The sequence below is a fragment of the Vespa mandarinia genome, chromosome 13, assembly GCF_050613455.1.
Source record: "Vespa mandarinia isolate Hongniang chromosome 13, ASM5061345v1, whole genome shotgun sequence".
NCBI classification, from domain to species: Eukaryota; Metazoa; Arthropoda; class Insecta; order Hymenoptera; family Vespidae; genus Vespa; species Vespa mandarinia.
Window position 1 is genome coordinate 3,532,501 of NC_140822.1, and position 19,556 is coordinate 3,552,056.

Genomic DNA, 19,556 nt, shown 5'->3' on the forward strand with positions numbered 1-19,556 from the left:
TAAAATCGTGATATATGTAAATGTATGTACGTAAAAAAAGGGAATATAGAAATAAAGATTATTATGTATATATTTCTTTTCTTGTTTGTAATAATAAGAGGATAATTATGGGAGAGATGGGGGAGATTGAATTCGATAAATCATTTACAATTTTGACATTTTATACTCGAACGTTTGGTTAGCACGAAGCCACATAAACGCAGGAGCATCGATCCATCCAGCTTGGTTTCATGCTAATACGAGTCTGAATAGTTTATCAGGAGGCATCGATCCGTCGTTAATACCGACTATAGTCTCTATATGTATTAGTGTACATATATATATATATATGTATGTACATGTATGTATACGTATGTATGTATTTGTATATGTAGATGTATATGTATATGTACAAACGTGTGTCTCCATTTATTCAATTTTGCAGAAGACACGTGCCGATATTTTACGATATATATATATATATATATATATATATATATATATTTTTGACTGTGATTAATCGGTATTCGAAATATAAATTTAAATAATATTCATCCCGTTGTTTCGCTTAATCGTATATTAATTTATTAGCCACTAATTCCAAAAGAATATTCTTGTGATATATATATATATATATATATATATATATATATATATATGTATATATATAGTAATTGATATTCGTTAATTACAATTTAAAATGAATTTATATTCATAAATAATGTAATAATATTTATTCGTATCGTTATATTTCTATTAATATAAAAAGAACGATAGTCTTTTTTTATCGTCTAGTATAAAAAAAAAAAAAAAAAGAAAAAAAAAGATTTAGTCAATTATATAACGTGTTAATTTATGCAGACTAATTAAGGTCGTTCTTTATTTATCCGTCCGTCCGTCTTCTTTATCGTATTATTTATTTGATATTTTCTATTTAACTAGGACGAAAAATTGGAGGCTAATTTTATACACAGATCAAATAAAGTATGTCTTTGGATTTATATTATTTACCAATGAGCTCTCCCTGTCGTGCTGTTTTATTAACCATTGAAGCACTCGGTTTGTCAGTGAATTTAAAGGAAATCGATTTGTTCACTGGCGAACACCTCAAATCGGAATACGAACAGGTGAGAATAATTAAATCGCATTTATTAGAATATTTATGGTCTAATTTGCAGTCGAATTATTTAAGAGAAATGAATATACCTCGTGATAAAATTGAATTCATCAATTTTATCTTTCAATATACATATTGAAATTTATAGGAATTCTTTTTCAAAGTAGTGATGTCCAAAAAAATCCATCTAATTAATTTGTATCGGGATTCATTTGATACTACTATTATTATTATTATTATTATTATTGTTATTATTATTATTATTATTATTATTATTATTATTGTTATTATTATTATTGTTATTATTATTATTAGCTTCGTCCATTAAAATTTTTATTGCCTTTTTAGTTGAATCCTCAAAGGACTATACCTTTTCTCGTTGACGGTGATTACAAACTCTCGGAAAGGTTAATATTATCTATTAATATTAATTCAAACGCTATATCATTGGAATATCAAATTAATTAGTAATTAATTTCAGTCGAGCGATCATGTGTTATTTGGTAGATCAATATGGAAAAAATGAAAGATTATATCCGCAAAATCCAGTATCACGTGCATTGGTCAATCAAAGATTATACTTCGACATTGGGAAGCTTTACAAAAATCTCAGTTCTTACTACGTACGTAAAGATAATAAATGAATACCTACGAATATTTGAAAATATTTGAAATTCCATTATCGACTTCTTTTTTTGTTTTTTTCTTCTTTTCTTTTTTTTTCCTTCCTTCCTTTTATCCCCCAACACCCTTTCCACCTCCTCCCCGCTTCCCGCCCTCCTCCTTCTCTTCCCAATACCGATCGAAGTAGGGTGGCTAAACGTCGGTAGAAAAAAGGAGAAATTAAAAATGGAACGTAATTAAGTTTCACATTGGTAGCCATATTCGTGATAATGGGGATAATAAGGCTGACTTCGTAAAAAAAAAAAGAAAAAAAAAAAGAAAGAAAGAAAGAAAGAAAGAAAGAAAAAGAAACATTTTCTAGATCGTTTCTAATAAATCATGAATAACTCGGTTCGAATATTCGACTCTTCCAATTTTTTTTTCTTTCCTTCACATTGAAAGGTAGACGAGGATTGGGGAAGAAGATCGTAATAAAATGGATCGTTCGATGGGACTAAGTTAAAAGGAACTTTTGATTTTTAGTATCCTGTGGTGTTCCACGGCGCGAAGAGTTACGACGAGGAACAATACGAAAAGCTAAAAAATGCTTTCGATCTATTGGACAAATTTCTCGAGGATCAGGATTACGTAGCTGGTCGTAGTTTAACGATCGCCGATTTGGCATTGGCATCGAGCGTATCCACTGGAGAGGTTTAAATTGGAAATAATTATTGCGATAATAAGATTAAAAAAAAAAAAAAAATTAGATAAAGAAAAAAGAACAATTGAAAATTATTTTATCAATTACGACGTAATATCTCTTATTATTTTCATATATTTTGCAGGCGTTCGGATTCGATGTCTTTAGATATAAATACGTCTCCAAGTGGATGGACAGAATTAAAAGCTCAGCTCCTGGATATCGAAAGGCGAACGTGGAAGGTCTTGAAATATTAAAAAAGTTGGCCGCTGATAGGATGTCTCAGTAAATTTTAATCCCATTATTGTTTGGCGTCTACAAGGGGATATATTTTGCTTTATCATTGTTACCTTTCATCTAACTTTTGTTCATTCTATTTATTAGCACGCAAAGATTAACTACTTTGTCGAATGAAAAGAAAAAAGAAAAGTAAGAAAGAAGATGAAAAAAAAAAAGAAAACTTTTCGAACTTGTCAATAATAATTTCAATTAGTAGTAGTAGTAGTAGTAGTAGTAATAGTAATAGTAGTAGTAGTAGTAGTAGTAGTAATAGTAATAGTAGTAGTAGTAGTAGTAGTAGTAGTAGTAATAGTATATATATACATATATCTTCATTAAATATCAAGCAATTGTAAAATGGTGTATAGTTAATAAAAGTTTAGTGTCGTATATATATAGATAATGACAAGATACTAATACATAGTTCATCCATTATATACATACATATATATATATATATATATATATATATATATATATATATATATATTGATTGTCGGGGTTAAAAGCTGACGAATATCAGGGAAAAGATAATCAAGATTATCGAAGCGTATTTTATCGCCCCGCCCCCACCCCGTGAGATTGACTATGATATTATTCGATAGGAGGATATCATCGATAGCGGCAATAACCGAGTTTCGATGGGAATCGCTTGAGAGCGATTATCGTAATAATGCAAGATTCTATGCGATATCGTGACACCGTGTGACAACCCTTTGATCAATCATCACCCTTTGACTTGTGCTTACTACATGCTTACTATCAATCTAACATAGAGACATTATGTATTAAACAGGAGTAAATATATCTTGATTGTTCCTGATTCTCCAAATAAAATCTAGTATTGTTATTGATTACAATTCAATATTGATTAATATATTTATTGGGATATTTTATTTATCATTTGCAAAGATCTACAACTATATTATTATTATTATTGTTATTATTAATGTTGTCATTATTATTATTATTATTATTATTATTATCATTATTATAATTAGTATTATTCCTTTCCCTGTTTATTTCCTTTTCGTCACAGATATTTCAATCATCAATCTTATAAATTTACATTATACCTTAAGATTATTATTTCTCTTCGCTCATTTGTCTTAATAAAGTGAAATATGACATCGACGTGCTCAGTATCTGTAGTATATAAATATAAATTTGTAATACCCTTTTGGACGAATTCTCAAGTGACATAATTTTCTCTCGATTCTCAACCTCTCTCTCTATATATACATATACATATATATATATACATATATATATATATATATATATATATATATATGTTGCTTTGCACTTACCCCAGTAAAGGTTTCCAAGGACATTATTGCGAATCCACCAGCCGTCAAGACACACGGCCGACGTGACCTAAGCATGATCATGCTTACACCGTATTTTAACGCTTTCCCTTTTCCCTCGTTTGGCACAAGATACCAACGAGAGTTATACACTGCTTCTGAGAGTTCTGAACTTTGCACTATTATATCGTTGCACGTCCAAGTGTATATAAGGAGCTGGGAAAGGCTTCCGGTGAAGTAAATGGCGAATATGCATTTTCTTACTAACACTTCAGCAGCCTAGAAGTTACAATATTCCCTTGGGATAATTATTTCTTTGATGATGCATCATTAAAGAAATTATAACTTACAAGAAATTGAAAGCCTCCGAAACATATAATTAAACTTGATAATATTAATTGACCGAACAATATAACAGTAAATACACGTTCCATCTCATCAACGTAAGAAATTAATGCACGATGTTGCAATACGCAATCTCGTAAGTCCATTAATGCGAGCTGACCTGCCTCCTCTATGGACATTGATGTGTCATTTGTCATCGAGTTGATATACCTTTCAGAGATCATTTCCAATCTGTGTGCTAATATCTTCATCTGTGCTGCTACGTGTATGTTGAACGTGCAAATGAAATTGTCGAAACAAAATGTACAAATTCCGGAATGAAATGTCGACAACGACTGAAATATTAATACGTTATATGAAAATAATTTGTTATTATAATGTTTTAATAAAAATCATTTTACCTGAATGGTATATGTTATCTCGTAATAAGGTGTCACTTTAATTGGTAAATTAACCCACAATTTAAAAGGCAACACACGGTCCGTCTCGTTTCTTCCAATATTTTCTATTATTTTTTAATAGCGATTAAAATGATACAAATAAATACAAGTTATATTATATTATTTTATTTTACATTAATTTTATTTCATTTTATTATAATCTATTCACAATAAGAGATTATAAATCATAATAATAATCATGATATCACTCACCGAATAAAGGTGCAAAGATGTAATTAAAAGATGCCAATTGAACGATCAAGGTAAATGAATATGTCATGAATACACCACGTTTGTCATATTCCTCTAATATTTTTGCACTGATCTTATCGTATTCTATTTTCCAAAAATTATCCTCGGCGTAACGTATCAGCTTTAAAACGATACTACGATAATATATAAAATTGCCAAATTTCACGAGTATCATGATCAAAAGCATCGTCGCACACAAATTATAAGTTAATGCCTAAAGATATAATATAGATGTTCAATTTGATAAAAGAAATCTTTGACGCATTATCGAACGAAGGTTGTATAATGTCGATCGTATTGAATATGATTGAAAAAAGGGAAAAAAATAGAAGAAGTACCTTCACTTACGTAAAAGTCACCTATACAATGATAGAGGTCAACGACTTCTACACAAATTGCAAAGCAAATTGCTAGAACAGCATAGCAAAGGGCTAAGTGAAGGAACATTTGTTCCCGCCAAGTTTCAACGTACCAAAAGCCAATAAATTTCATAAAGATACGCGTTATCGTAACCGATAGATACCTGTCTTTCTTTATCATGGTTCTATCCATGGGATAATATCATCTATGACAAAGACTTAGAGAGAGTTTCCTAGTCAATTCTAACTCCTAAGTCTTGTTTCTAGGCTCTATAAGAGATTGATGGACACTTATCCAGTAATATGCCCCAGGGTACCATATAATCACGTATGATTTTCCAACGATCAATCGGTATTACTTTCAACTATCAAGTAATTTCTACGTACTTCGTGCAAATTCATCTTACGCAAATAACGTCAATTATTGTTCCCTCTTTTTCCTTTTTCTTTTCTTTCTTTTTCTTCATTTTGTTCTATTTGATTTTTCGCACAGTTTTATATCGCACTGTCGTGAGAAAAGGATCGACAAATTATTTTTCGGATTAACTTGTTGGTGTCGTTTATTTGTTAAAATAGAAAAAAGAAAAAAAAGAACAAAAACAAAAAGTGAACTATTTTTACAAATTTGTAAAATATAAGTGAAGTTATCGAAAAGAAAAAAAAAAAATAAATAAATAAATAAATAAATTTAAGAAAATCTATAGGTAACGAAAAAAATATTTGTCTTACCTACGACGTTGAATCAACGATCGATAAGAGGATTTTATTGCGATCTACATTATCGACGGATGGTACAGTAAGACATTTATTTAATAAACAATAAGATAAATATAAATTATTCAAATTTTTAAACGTCCTATCTCGTCCAATGTTTAACATTTTTCAAAGATTCTCATCGAATTAATAATTCTTGCAAACTTTTTGTCAACATATTATCTGAATTAATTGAAATAATTCGTTTCATTAAGTTCGAAAGAATTTATTTTTACAATTTATTATTGTTTCATAAAGATCTTTCAAATCGCACTGCAATTCGTTTCCGCAAGTTAACACTAAGTTATATAAGAACCGTCAATTTCACATAGAGCCGAACGATTACCAAAGCAAGAAAAATACATTCCTACGATCCGGTTTTGTCCGTAGAGAAAAACCTGTTTCCTGTTAAACATTCCAGAGGATTCTTATTCATCGTACACCAACGATAAATATTAAAAAGTATTTTATTAATTTAACTGAAAATTAGGAATGATATCAGGTTCGATAATAAAAAGAAAAAAAAAAAAAGAAAGATAGAACATAAAGAAAATGTCACGCGATAACGAACATTTTTCGTGAAAAAGAAATCGTCAATTATTATTTTTCGAAATAATAACGCATATTGTGCCGCAATTTATAATAAACATATTAAATCGAGTTAAAATCCTTGAGGTTTCTATCGAAGGCTAACGCAAAAGTGCTGAATAATGAATGCTTCAACTTTTCGAACAACTTAATAGTTTCCTATTGGAGCGATCCTTTTCAAGATAATTATGTATTTTGTAATTTACGCAAGTACAAACACACACACACACACACGGACACGGACACACACGAAAACGCGTGCGCGTACAGTTGAAATACTAAAATACTTCAATAAAATTCGTAAATTTAAATAAATAAATTAATCATTTTCTTAACGTAGTTAATAATGTATAATAATATTGTTGTAATAATAATAATAATAATAATAAATATTGTTGTAATAATGTAATAACAATATTGTTTAAATATCAGACATCACTCAGACGTATTCGATTAAATAGACAAATATCGCAGTGTCATTTAAATGCAATCAAATAGCCTTGTAACTATTTATAAAATAATAATATATGCAATCCTTACGAGTCACGATTGATGAAAAACTATTAAATAGAAGTGAAAGAAAAACGAGACAGAAAAGAAAAATTACTCATCGAGTCAGTCATAGCAATGAGAATTAATCGAATAATTTAATTGGTAAATTATTCGCAAAAATAAAATGGAAGAAAATTAAAAGGAATAGGATAGAGACGTTTAACTAAAATTGAAAAATAAAAAAGAAAAAAAGGAAATAAACAAATCAACGTACGATAATTATTCTTGTTTGATAAAAATTATATTTATCTATTCATTCTAATGATTAATTAATCTATCGATGAACGTTCCTCGATTTTTTTTTGACTTTTCCTTTTTTCTTTTCGAAAAGAAGAAGAAAAGAAAAAAAAAATACCAACAAAATTGAACGTGTACTATTATCATATCAAGTAAGAAAGAACACATTTTTACATGACTGATGATAAAAAATATCAAAAAAAAAAAAAAAAAAAAAAAAATAAATAAATAGAATATAAAAAAAAAAAAGATAAAAATAAATGACTCAACAAAATCTAAACAGGAATATGCAATGATTCTTATCGAACAAGAACAAATGGCAACGCGCATGAGAATCATCGTGAATCATCAGATTTGAAAAGTAACTAACATGATCGATATATCTCTGGCTCTTTGCTTTTCCTTCTCTCTTCTCTCTTCTCTCTTCTCTCCATCCCTTCCCCCTTCCATCCCTACTATCTCAATACTTGTTAACAACAGAGAGGCAGCACTGTAGTAACAGGTCATATTTATATAGAGAGTTTGGAGAACCGACGTATGATCATAAAGACTATTGCTATTCAACGTATCAACGAGAAACTCAACGATACAGGTTGGTTCAATAAATTATTATGAAAAATATATAACTCTTAACAATAATGTTTCAATCGAGAAATTTAGTGAAATTATTTCAATTTCGATCTTGGTGATTCAGTGAACGTTAAATCGAAGTTTTCCGTTTTATAATTGTGAGATAAAACTAAGAGAAACACGTAGAGAGAGAGAGAGAGAGAGAGAGAGAGAGAGAGAGAGAGAGAGAGAGAACATATTCCACTTATTTGTCCTTGAACAGATACATACATATGTTACGTTATATGATATGTAGAAGTGTTAACTATCCTTAATGAGTTAATATTTCGAAAGTAAAACTACGTGTTTTAATAATGAATTTTAAAGAGAATGTTATTAGATATACGTGGGCTTTTTTCAATAACAGGAAAAAAAAAAAACTACGTGGCACGTTTTACTACGTTCGAATATATCATTTTCATTTTTATTTCAATATTACGTAATCGATTTTCAATGGAACAAATGTCATTTGGACGGAACGATATTATGACACTTTCAACAGTATTATATTTAGTTTGCGTACGAAAGAAGATTAAAATAATCAACGAGATAAGAATTTTTCTCGATTCGTGATAAGCAAATTTTTATTTATTACATATTTGACCGCAGATAAAATCATTATGGCGATGTAATAATTTCGTAAAAAAAAATATATATATATATATATCTGATAATAGTGATATGATTTGACGTTTGTTTTAAAATTTATAGAAAAAAATATGCCGATCGATCTTTATCAAGCACTAGGAAGTGCGCCATGCGCTGCGGTTCGTTTAACAGCAGCGTCTGTCGGTGTTACCTTGAATTTGAAAGAAATTAATTTAATGAATGGTGAACAACTCAAACCAGAATTTCTAAAGGTAATTATTTAAATATCAATTAAATATCGATTAAATATCGATTAAATATCGATTAAATATCTTAAAACTTTCAAATATTTTTCTATATTCTTTCCTTTTCTTTTTTTCTTTCTGTTTCTTTCTGTCAATTGATCGTTTCAACATTTAACAAATGCAATTTCAAAATATCCTAGATAAATCCTCAACATACTGTGCCTACCATCGATGACAATGGTTTTCACTTATCCGAAAGGTATTTTTATTATCTTGCATTATTACTATTGTTAATTGTTACGTATGTTAATGAGTAATCGTTTCTCACAGTCGTGCAATTATGGGATATTTAGTTGATCAGTATGGTAAAAATGATTCATTGTATCCAAAGGATCCAAAGAAACGTGCTATTGTTAATCAAAGATTGTTTTTCGATGCGAACAATTTGTATCAAGCTTTTGCTGATTATTATGTAAGTTAATAATTATTCTATAACATATATATATATATATATTAATATTATTTATATATTATATATTATATATTATATATTATATATTATATATTATTAATATATATATATATATTAATTATTTTCTTTCTATTTTTTATTTATTATTTATTATTTCTATAATATATATATATATATATATATATATAATATTAATATGATAACATTATTAAATAATAGTAATAATAATATATATGACATATTTATAAATGATATCTTTGATTGAATAGTATCCAACGATCTTCGCTGGAGCACCTAAGGATCAAACCAAATATGAAAAATTGGAAAAGGTTCTTGAATTCCTTGATAAATTTTTAGAAAATGAGACCTACGTGGCTGGTAAAAATATGACGATAGCTGATCATTCTATTGCTGTCACCATTTCTAATTTTGAGGTAAAAAGAGGAGTAAAAAAAACACAAAACAAGAAAAAGAAAAAAAACAAAAACAAGCGCTCCTATTCGTTTCATCTAACATAATTTATTTATTATATAACTTTGTTGACGTTCTTTGTTATCTCGTTATCATTTTTTGTCTTTTCTTTTTTTTTGCAGTTAATGGATTACGATCTTAGTAAATTTCCGCATATTACTAAATGGTACAAGCGTATGAAGGCTGAAATTGTTAAATACGATGAAATTCGTACTGAGAGTCTAAAAGCTTTTAAAAATTTAATGGATACTCTCAAGAAGAAGAAGTAAATTTTTCATCGTATGAAAAAAAAAAAAAAAAAAAGAAAAAGTAAACAAATATACATATTATTTATTATTAATGAAATTTTTTAAAAATTTGTGATTGTTTCTTTTTTGTTTTCTTTTTTTTTTTTCTTTTTTTTCTATTTTTTTTTTTTTTTTTACTTCCAATACTTTGTTATTATATAGAAAAAAAATTATTTACAAATAAATTACAAAACATTGGATACATACTATTTAAATTAAATCACTTATCTCGAATGATCAGTAAGTATTATATGATGATATAAATGATTTCTATCTTATCTATTAATAGAATCTCTAGAAAGATACTAATTGTCGATAATACAGTTCATTGATATTATCATATCGGTAATTCAATAGTTCGATAGATAACATAAAATTTTATTTCTCATTTTTAATACAATGATAAGAAAAATTAAAAATGTATTAATAATTTATCATATAATTGTATTACTTTATACTATTATATTATACTATACTATTTTATTAATATTATAATTTATTATAAGTTTAATTCTTTACGAGGATATATATATATATCAATTAGACACCAATTACTTCCAAACTCCGTTGTCTGAGTAATGTGAAATAGGACATTGCGGTACTTATTACCTGTAAATGTAATAATATTTAATTTAAAAATAATTCTGATTAATTTTTTAACATAAGATAAAATAAATTTTACTGCTGTATAAGTTTCCAAAGATACGGAGAAAAATCCACCGGCTGATAGGACGCAAGGTTTTTGAGCTCTTATAATAATAATGAATAAACCTTTCCTTAACAATTTACCAATTTTATTTATAGGCATAGATGTCCATGATGACGAGTATGCTGCCACAGCTATATTCATGCTCTCTTCTGTTAATATATTACAGCTGTATGTAAACATCATTAGTTGGGTCATTGTACCTATTATATAAAATATAAAAACGGCACGTCGGATAGGAGCTGCCTCTGCCTTTAATAATTTATAAAAATTATTTTTTTTTTTTTTTTAATATAAAAACTTATTGGCAAAGATATTTTGATGTATTGAAAAAAAAGATATAATAATTTTAACGATAACATTTGATATTTAAATAAATACTTTTACTCACTATAAATATTTCATAGCCCACTAGGCATATCAATATACTGAATATTAATACCTGGCCGAGCGTAATAAAAGTAAACACGTGATTTAAATCCTTGGAATATTTGATGAGCATTTGATGCTGTATCACAAGTCCCTTAAATCTATTGTAAACATCTTGTAAATGATTAATATGATTATAATTACGGTTATCGTTTTCTTGATAAATTTTAATAAGACGATATTGCAAAATACGAAACTGTCCTGCCGTATGTATGTTCATGATGCATAATAAACAATCGAAACAAAAATAACAAATGCCAACCCCATAAAGTGATAAAATCTAGAATATAATGCAAGACAAAGAGAAAAAAAATTTCTAAAATAATATTAAACTATATTATAATGGTTATAATTGAATATCTTATGATTAATTAAATACCTGTATTACGAACATTATCTCGAAATATGGCGACGTTGAAAAAGGAAAATCAATCCACATTGTAAATGGTAATATCCTGTCGGTTTCATTTTTACCAATGTTTTCTTAAAAACTATTAAAATTAATTAATCATCTCCTTCGAAATAATTTTTTTTTATTATATTATCTCTTACCAATGATCGGTGTTATCATGTAACCAAAAACAGTACCCAAAGCAAAAAAAATAAACGAACAAACGAAATATGTGCATTGCTTTCTACAAGTTTCTACGATAATATTTTCGTCGTGCTGATAAACAGAATTCCAAAATTGATCTTGCATGTATTTTATCAGATACATAAATTTCGTACGATGTAAGGTTAATATTAACATTTTAGTTAGAACCATTACGAGCGTCATGGTGTTGCACAATATATATATCGCTTCCTAAAACAAAAAAAAAAAAAAAAAAGAAGAAAAATTTATTAATAATATTAATATGGAATCGATGACGATATACAATGGATATTAAAGATGATAGAAATAATTTATACTTACGGTGAAATTGTTACGGGAATAAATAAAATCAGTTATCTCGACGTAAACGGCGAATGATACGGCACCGACGTTATAATAAAAAGCTATACGTCGTCGAAATTGTTCCTTCGGATTGACGGCTAACCAAAAGCCAGTAAATTTCATGAAAAAAGTAGTTAAGATTATCGAAATATCTTTTCTCTTGTGATTTAGCATTGTGATACAAATTGATTCGATTTGATTCAATTCAAGTCAGTTACGACTTATCTATCTCCGAATACGAAACGATAGAGAAAACTTTTGACGTTGATTCGTGACAAGCGATTATCGTAATAACAGCTCACCTAGTTGGACTTGTCTTTGATCTGTTGTCAACTTTCGTCAAGATCCAATGATACCTGTCAACCTGTCATTCTAATAACATAGGCTTTTCATACGAACAACTATCGTACGACTGATCCCATATAATATTCATCTTTTTTGAATTCATAATGATCGAAGACATCGAACGTTTTTCGAACTTTGGACTCTTTTTTTCTTTTTCTCTTATTTTTTTCTTTTTTTTCTATTTCTTTCTCTTTTTTTTTTTTTTGTTTTTCTTTCCTTTTTCTTCTTTCCTTTCCTTTGCCAAATCCTCCAATTTTCTCTGATACGAAAAATACTGATGGCTGACAATTTAGAAAGCATAGAGATAGACTGTTATCTCGTCGTTTGCCATGGACTCTATGATCAATCGTTCACTTTTCGAGAGTCGTGATCGTGCGATCAAGCGTTTCGCGTCATATGCAGAAAATTCTGATCTGATCTAAAAAAAAAAAAAAGTAATCACAATGTCACGGTTTTGATCAGAATGACGAAGAATGATAGAAACGATTTTGATCCGAGTGCTAAATCAATGTGAAATAATCAGTGTACTTTAATGAGCTTGTATATATTTTTGAACTGAAATGAAAATATTTTCGATCGAAAATAAAATCGAGAATATGTGTACGATAACCATTTGAAGTATCTGACAAAATTGTAAATTGTAATAATGACGGTCATCATCATCATCAGTATCATCATGTGTTCTATCTTACGTAAGTAATTCTATGATCAAAGATTAATACGAAAAACTTATTGAAATAATGATAAATATTAAGATATTTTATTAATCCGATACAGATTGTTGGAAGTCGTTAATTAAATATCATTTATCAATCCTTCGTCTTCTTCAAAGTTACGTAATAAAGTGAAGTACGACGTTGCAGTACTTAATACCTTAAATTAATAATCTTGTTATTTGAAAAATAGTTGAATACAATTGAGCGATATCGTCGTCAGGAATGGATTATTAATTACCCCCATAAACGTTTCGAGAGATACGGGAAAGAAGCCACCGGCTGTAATGTAACACGGTCGATTGGCTCGTAACATCATCATCAAAAGGCCCATTTTAATCTTCTTATAGGGCTCATGGGATAATGTCTGCCAATTAGCATTGTAAGCTGCATCACCGACCGCACGACTTTCGATGATTACCTCATTGCCAGCGGACGTTGTGACAAATAATTGAAAGAAACAACCGTAAACGTGTGCGAAGAATAGAAACTGACGTGTTGCAATGCCACGGGACTTTAAATTGGAAGAAAATTAATCGTTAACGAAATCGTAATCGATCATTGTCAAATTGGATTTCATTTTCTTTCTATTTTTTTCTTCTTCTTCTTCTTTTTTTTCTTTTTTTTTTTTCTTTCTTTTCGACAAGCTTTCAAGAATTTGTGTACCATAAAAAGTTGAAATCCTGCGACGCAAAGCATGACACTGGACATCAACAATTGGAACAACGTGGCCATCGCGAATATCCTTTCCAATTCGTCGATATAATCAATAAGCATACGATGATGTTCAACGCATCTTTTAAATTCTCGAAAAGTTTTTAATGCGTCATCGTCCAAGGAAATATATTCGTTCTTCCTGGAATACAATATGCTATTGTCGAACAATGTTTCCAAACGATGTTGCAAAATCCTGAATTGTCCAGCCAACGTTAGATTCAACAAGCATAGCAAATTATCGAAACAACAGAAACAAAATCCTGAATGTATCAATGCGATAATCTGCGAAATGATACGTCTAGAAAAATAATTATATCGTATTGTATTCTAATTGATTAACCCTAGTTGAGACTAGTAAGGATGGATGTTGAACATTAAACAGATCAACTTTGAGCTCAATTTGAAATAATTTGCGCTAAGTATGATTTATGGAATATTTTCTTTTTTTTTTCTTTATTTTTTTCTTTTTTATATAATCACAGAATTTGAAATGTGCTTTCAAATCTATCGATTTATTTATTTCGTTCGAAGCTTCAAAGGATATACGATATTATTTTTTTTTTCGGAATCAAAATTGTTCATTCTTTATAATTGACGGTCGCTCAAAGTGCCTGTAAATTGTGACACATCCCCAAGTAACCAATATTGAAATTATCTTGAGATCTGTGCGCAACTAGGGTTATATATTTGCAAAATTAGTATTGTCACCTCCATTGCAAATGCCCATTCGAAATATGGCGACAAATGTATGTCTGCTCCCCCTAACCAGATGTCGAAGGGTAAGATTCTATCGCTCTCATTTTTTCCTATATTTTCTGTAAAGAGAACATTTATTTTTCTTTTTTCTTGTTCTATAATCTTTTTTTTTTTTATTTATTTTTTCTTTTTTTTTTTTGTTCATTTTTTTTCGAGCGGAACGACGAAGTGCGAGAGAAACTTTTTAATCGACGCGTAGACCACAATCAAAATCATTTGACGATTGCTTGAATTTAAATAAGTTGAAACAAAAAAAAAATAGAAAAAAAAAAGAAAGAAAAGCAGACCGATACATATATATATATAAATGACTTCGTGATGTGTTCCATTTTTGTTTTCTTTTTTTGTTCTTCTTTTCTTTTGTTCTTCTTTTTCCTTTTTTTTTATTACACATTTTGTACAAAACACCCTTGGCAACGAAAGTAAATGTTATTAAGAGTTTAATACACTTAAAACTATTTGACAATTAATAGTAATAGTAATAATAGTTGTAGTGTACCTGTTAGAGGGATTAACATGTAAGAAAATACGGTGCTTTGTACGCAACACGTAAAACAACAAATTAAAATCGATCCCTTTTTATTAACGTCATTCAATATCTTTTCATCGTATTCGTCGTATTCCTTGAACCAAAAACTTTCCTCAGTGTATCTAATTAATTTGATAATGTCTTTACGATTAGGCAAAAATACGATTAATTTCAATAGAATCACCACCACTGGCATTGCACTGCATGCGGTATACGTGAGTGCCTGTCAAAACAAAAATTTCCATGATCCAGATATAATGTGGATGAAGAGAGTGGGGGTGGGGGGAGGAGAAGAGAGAAAGAAAATGAAAAACAGAAAAAAGAAACAACAAACGAACAAATCAAACAAATTAGAAAGAAACGTAAAAAAAGTGAGACTCACGTAGAATTCATTGAGACTAACGTAAAAATCATATGCCTCGATCCACAAGGCCATCCCAATTGCAATGATGGTGTAACTGAGAAGTATATCGAGCAAACGTTCCTCGTTAATCGTATCAGCTGACCAAAAGCCAATGATTTTCATTAAAAACCTTGCTATATTGACCGACAAAAATTTCATTTTATTCATCGTTCTATTGTCTTACGCGATACTTAAAATGCAAATATCGTTCCAAGTCTTTCCTATCTCTAAAGAAACGATTATTAATTTACAAACGAGTAATAATAGACCCGGGAAAAACGATGAACGTTCTTTATTGTTACCTTTGAACGTTCAAAGAACATGAATGACTGTATATACACACACGTTTACTTTTAAATAGAAAAACTTTTCTAAGTTTCTAACGACGTTCCACTTACTTTAGAATTTTTATAAATAATTTCTAAATCGTTTACTCTCTTTTTTTTCTTCTTTTGCTCTTTTCTTATTTCTTCTTTCACTTTTTTTTTCCTTTTTTTAATAAAACAACATCCGGGAAAAGAATTCATTAAACGTAATAATACATTTCTTTCGCTACAAGCATGATTGATAAGCGGATTGTTGCATCGAAAGGGGGAAAAGAAAAAGATAAAAGAAAAGAAAAAAGGAGAAAAAAGAAAATCATACAACGCAAGAGTATAGTTAAACGAATGGTATTATACATAAATCATTAGGACATTTCAACGAGATTAGAAATTGTGAAATAAGAAGATAGTCGATATTGGATTATAGACTATGAAGAAAAATTACTTGCGAATGATCGTGGGATTGTCAGATCAAAAGAATAACGATAACAGCTGTCTCTAGCCTTAAGAATATGAGAGGAGGAAGAGGAGGAGGAGGAGGAAGAAGAGGAGGAGGAGGAGGAGGAAGAGGAGGAGGAGGAGGAGAAAGATCGTAACGTGGAGCGAAATACAAGGGAATTAGAGATAGAACAGAGGAAACCTAAAATCATCATTCATATAAGAGAATATAATAAAAGGTAAGAAAATAATGATTGATCCGATATATATTAAAGTTGAATGAAAATGTAAAATCTTAAGGGGGGGAGGAAAAAAAAATAATCTTAAAATAAGTCGTAATATTAATCTATTATACATTTCTATATATATTAATTTTTGTGAATATTTTCTCTCTTTTCTTTTTTCCATTTTCACATTTTCTTCGATAGAAAAATTCAATCGTTTTCGTCATCGAATGTTCTCAATAACGTGAAATAAGAAGCTGCTGTCTTCAAGACCTAGAAAGAAAATCAAGGAAAAGAATAAAATAACGTAAGTAAGAGAAAGAAAAAAAGAAAGAAAAACAAAAAAAGTAAAAAAGAAAAAGAAAAGAAAGAAAAAGTACGTAAGTTTTCAATCTCTTATAAATTTCCATGAGTTTGTTATTAATATTGTTATTATTATTATTATCGTTATAATATTAATTTTATTGTTACCGCCATACATGTTTCGAGGGAGACAGGAAAAAATCCGCCTGCAGTTATGCAACAAGGTTTTTGTGCTCGGATCATAATCATTATAAGACTTCCACTTATGTTGGTAAAAATTTCTGAAGGGAGGAAGGCCCAATTTGCGGCGTAAGCGCCTTCGCTTATAGCTTGACTGGCAATCAATACCTCATTTGCTGTCAAAGTTATTGCAAAGAGTTGGAAGAAGCATCCGTTGGTATGAGCGACAAATATCATCCTCCTTATCAATGTTCCTTGTGACTATTGATCGTGAACATATAATTAAATATGTATTATTATTATTATTATTATTATTCATTAATGTGATTATTATTATTTCAATTCGTGCAATTGATTTATTTTTCTTTTTTTTTTTTTTAATTTTGCTTACCAAGAACATTTGAAATCCAGCTACGCAAAGCATCACGCTTGATATTAACAATTGGCACAACATCGTGTGAGTAAATATATTTTCCAATTTATCAATATAATTAATCAATTCATTGTGCCTCTTAATGCAATCATTTAATCTTTCGTTATTCAACGTTATGACAGTTTTCAATGATACGTTAACGCCCCAATCAAAAATCGTCTCGAGCTTGTGCTGTAGTATTTTGAATTGACCGGCGGCGTGCATGCTTAAGAGGCATAAAAAATTATCGAAACAGGCAAAACAAACGGCGGTGTGTATCAGGGCGAGAGTCTGCGAAATGAAATATCTCTGGAAAAAAATCAATTTGAAATATCGATGGATATTAATTGTTATTGGGAGAAATTTATAAAGTGACAACGATTGAAAATCTTCTGAAACAACAGTCGAAGCTTAATGCGATTAAAGATAAGTGGAAAGAGAAAAAAAAATGGAAAAAGGAAAGAAGAAGAAGAAGAAAATAAAAGAAAAAAAGAGAGAGAAAAAAGTTGAAAGAAAATATAATTGTCTCGAAGATATTACCTCAATCGTAAAGAATATCTCGAAATAAGGACTCATTGAAAAAGGTAGATCGATCCATATCTTGAACGGTAGAATCCTATCGCTATCATTTTTACCCAAGTTTTCTATGTGAAATAAATTAATTATCTCGCTTATCGATCAATATCGATCGACAATCGTCGATTAATCCTTATTGTTCAAATCTTAAAATAATTTGGAAATTGTGCGCTTGGGGTTGCGTCATAACCTACAGACACTTTCAACAGCCATCATTTTTATATGAAATCAATAATTTTGACTCCAAAAAAAAATATTATATATATATGCTTTGTAGTCTTGAATGAAATGATTAACCAAGATGCAGTTTCAATTCTGTCATTATAAAAAAAAAAAGAAAAAAAAATTCCATGAATCATGCTTAATGCAAATTGTTTTAATAGAACTCAAAGTTCATCTGTTTGATATTCTATACTATCCCACGAACACAACTAGGGTTATGAAAAAAAAAAAAAAACAAAAACCGAGAAGATATCATAGAAAATTTACCTATTATCGGTGTCAGGGTATAAGTAACAGCGGTTCCTTGAACAAAAAACGTGAAGGAACACATCAAAAGTATTCCCTTTTTATCGATCTCATTTAATATCTTTTGACCAAAATCATCGTATTCCCGATACCAAAAGTTTTCTTGAGTATATTTTATCAAGTTCATCATTTTCGTACGGTGTAACATAAATATCGATATTTTAAGCAATACTATTATCACTGGCATTATACTGCAGGCAGTATAAGTGATCGCCTGTAAGAACATATTACGAGGATCGTTTAGAAATTTTGTTCGTACGTTCATTCAAGAATGAACTTTTCTTTTTGTATTAATGATACATGTTTTTTTCTTTTTTATTTTTTCCTTCTTCTTCTTCCTCTTCTTCTTTATACTCACGTAAAAATCACCCCAACTATAATAAACGTCGAGAGACACGATAACCAAAGAAGTTGTTACTGCCATCAACGTGTAAAATAATATACCGTCGAATATCCATTTTTCTTTAGAGCTTTCGGGATACCAGAAACCGACGGTTTTCATAAGAAACCGTGCTATCTTTATTGAAAAATACTTTGACGATTTACTTGCCATAATCAATCGTTCGTTCGGAACGTCTCGTTTCTATATACCAATGAAATTACTGATAGGGTATAATAACGATAAACTAATGATAGATTAGTAGACGTGTCAAATTTGACATCTCTTTGATACTACTACGATCACTTTTGCATTCTATTACGGCCATTGATGCACGTCAAACGTTTAAAGAATATATTATAAAACGAATAAAGGAATAATAAATTCAAATTTCTTTTGATATCATAATCAAAAGAAATCCTCCCTACCCTTGTTCAACAATCGTGCGTGCAACATTTTTCATACTTCTAAGATT

At 29.2% G+C, this 19,556-nt stretch overlaps 5 protein-coding genes across 5 annotated transcripts; 2 read left to right on the forward strand and 3 right to left on the reverse strand.

The window, feature by feature from the left end:
• The first annotated feature begins 965 nt into the window (after positions 1-965).
• LOC146872587 (glutathione S-transferase 1-1-like) lies at positions 966-3,072 on the forward strand. The gene is made up of 5 exons (XM_085661085.1): positions 966-1,106; positions 1,445-1,503; positions 1,578-1,719; positions 2,243-2,410; positions 2,545-3,072. The coding sequence occupies exons 1-5, from the start codon at positions 966-968 to the stop codon at positions 2,686-2,688; spliced, it is 654 nt and encodes a 217-aa protein (XP_085517211.1). The 3' UTR covers positions 2,689-3,072.
• Positions 3,073-3,677: 605 nt separating this feature from the next.
• On the reverse strand, positions 3,678-6,214 carry LOC118444293 (4-vinylanisole receptor-like). Its single transcript, XM_085661081.1, has 7 exons — positions 6,111-6,214; positions 5,371-5,886; positions 4,984-5,236; positions 4,732-4,835; positions 4,336-4,665; positions 3,989-4,264; positions 3,678-3,824 (listed from the first exon to the last, which is right to left on the reverse strand). The coding sequence occupies exons 2-7, from the start codon at positions 5,572-5,574 to the stop codon at positions 3,765-3,767; spliced, it is 1,227 nt and encodes a 408-aa protein (XP_085517207.1). The 5' UTR covers positions 5,575-5,886; positions 6,111-6,214; the 3' UTR covers positions 3,678-3,764.
• Positions 6,215-7,948: 1,734 nt separating this feature from the next.
• Positions 7,949-10,216, forward strand: LOC118444324 (glutathione S-transferase 1-1-like). Its single transcript, XM_035872492.2, has 6 exons — positions 7,949-8,103; positions 8,832-8,980; positions 9,154-9,212; positions 9,284-9,425; positions 9,695-9,859; positions 10,019-10,216. Exons 1-6 carry the CDS (start codon positions 8,049-8,051, stop codon positions 10,163-10,165), a joined length of 717 nt encoding a protein of 238 aa, XP_035728385.2. The 5' UTR covers positions 7,949-8,048; the 3' UTR covers positions 10,166-10,216.
• A 507-nt stretch (positions 10,217-10,723) lies between these two features.
• Positions 10,724-12,683, reverse strand: LOC118444325 (odorant receptor 13a-like). The gene is made up of 6 exons (XM_085661098.1): positions 12,235-12,683; positions 11,871-12,123; positions 11,698-11,801; positions 11,271-11,598; positions 10,866-11,131; positions 10,724-10,792 (listed from the first exon to the last, which is right to left on the reverse strand). Exons 1-6 carry the CDS (start codon positions 12,427-12,429, stop codon positions 10,724-10,726), a joined length of 1,215 nt encoding a protein of 404 aa, XP_085517224.1. The 5' UTR covers positions 12,430-12,683.
• A 700-nt stretch (positions 12,684-13,383) lies between these two features.
• Positions 13,384-19,255, reverse strand: LOC118444326 (uncharacterized). Its single transcript, XM_085661099.1, has 12 exons — positions 19,061-19,255; positions 18,664-18,916; positions 18,139-18,242; positions 17,578-17,889; positions 17,175-17,447; positions 16,916-16,976; positions 15,698-15,897; positions 15,286-15,538; positions 14,739-14,845; positions 13,980-14,312; positions 13,555-13,827; positions 13,384-13,473 (listed from the first exon to the last, which is right to left on the reverse strand). The coding sequence occupies exons 1-12, from the start codon at positions 19,253-19,255 to the stop codon at positions 13,396-13,398; spliced, it is 2,442 nt and encodes an 813-aa protein (XP_085517225.1). The 3' UTR covers positions 13,384-13,395.
• Positions 19,256-19,556: the final 301 nt, after the last annotated feature.

Excerpts from the sequence above, each read along its gene's own strand:
- LOC146872587 (XM_085661085.1), top strand. The coding sequence starts at position 966 with ATGTCTTTGGATTTATATTATTTACCAATGAGCTCTCCCTGTCGTGCT. Across the intron at positions 1,504-1,577 it reads GATTACAAACTCTCGGAAAG|TCGAGCGATCATGTGTTATT; the intron begins GTTAATATTATC and ends AATTAATTTCAG. Across the intron at positions 1,720-2,242 it reads AAAATCTCAGTTCTTACTAC|TATCCTGTGGTGTTCCACGG; the intron begins GTACGTAAAGAT and ends TTTGATTTTTAG.
- LOC118444293 (XM_085661081.1), bottom strand. The coding sequence starts at position 5,574 with ATGGATAGAACCATGATAAAGAAAGACAGGTATCTATCGGTTACGATA. Across the intron at positions 4,666-4,731 it reads AGATAACATATACCATTCAG|TCGTTGTCGACATTTCATTC; the intron begins GTAAAATGATTT and ends TTAATATTTCAG. Across the intron at positions 4,265-4,335 it reads TCGGAGGCTTTCAATTTCTT|GCTGCTGAAGTGTTAGTAAG; the intron begins GTAAGTTATAAT and ends TGTAACTTCTAG.
- LOC118444324 (XM_035872492.2), top strand. The coding sequence starts at position 8,049 with ATGATCATAAAGACTATTGCTATTCAACGTATCAACGAGAAACTCAAC. Across the intron at positions 9,213-9,283 it reads GGTTTTCACTTATCCGAAAG|TCGTGCAATTATGGGATATT; the intron begins GTATTTTTATTA and ends CGTTTCTCACAG. Across the intron at positions 9,860-10,018 it reads TCACCATTTCTAATTTTGAG|TTAATGGATTACGATCTTAG; the intron begins GTAAAAAGAGGA and ends TTTTTTTTGCAG.
- LOC118444325 (XM_085661098.1), bottom strand. The coding sequence starts at position 12,429 with ATGCTAAATCACAAGAGAAAAGATATTTCGATAATCTTAACTACTTTT. Across the intron at positions 11,802-11,870 it reads CATGATAACACCGATCATTG|AAAACATTGGTAAAAATGAA; the intron begins GTAAGAGATAAT and ends ATAGTTTTTAAG. Across the intron at positions 11,599-11,697 it reads AGATAATGTTCGTAATACAG|ATTTTATCACTTTATGGGGT; the intron begins GTATTTAATTAA and ends ATTATATTCTAG.
- LOC118444326 (XM_085661099.1), bottom strand. The coding sequence starts at position 19,255 with ATGGCAAGTAAATCGTCAAAGTATTTTTCAATAAAGATAGCACGGTTT. Across the intron at positions 18,917-19,060 it reads ATAGTTGGGGTGATTTTTAC|GCGATCACTTATACTGCCTG; the intron begins GTGAGTATAAAG and ends ATGTTCTTACAG. Across the intron at positions 15,898-16,915 it reads ATTCGATGACGAAAACGATT|ACAATAGAACGATGAATAAA; the intron begins GAATTTTTCTAT and ends GTATCGCGTAAG.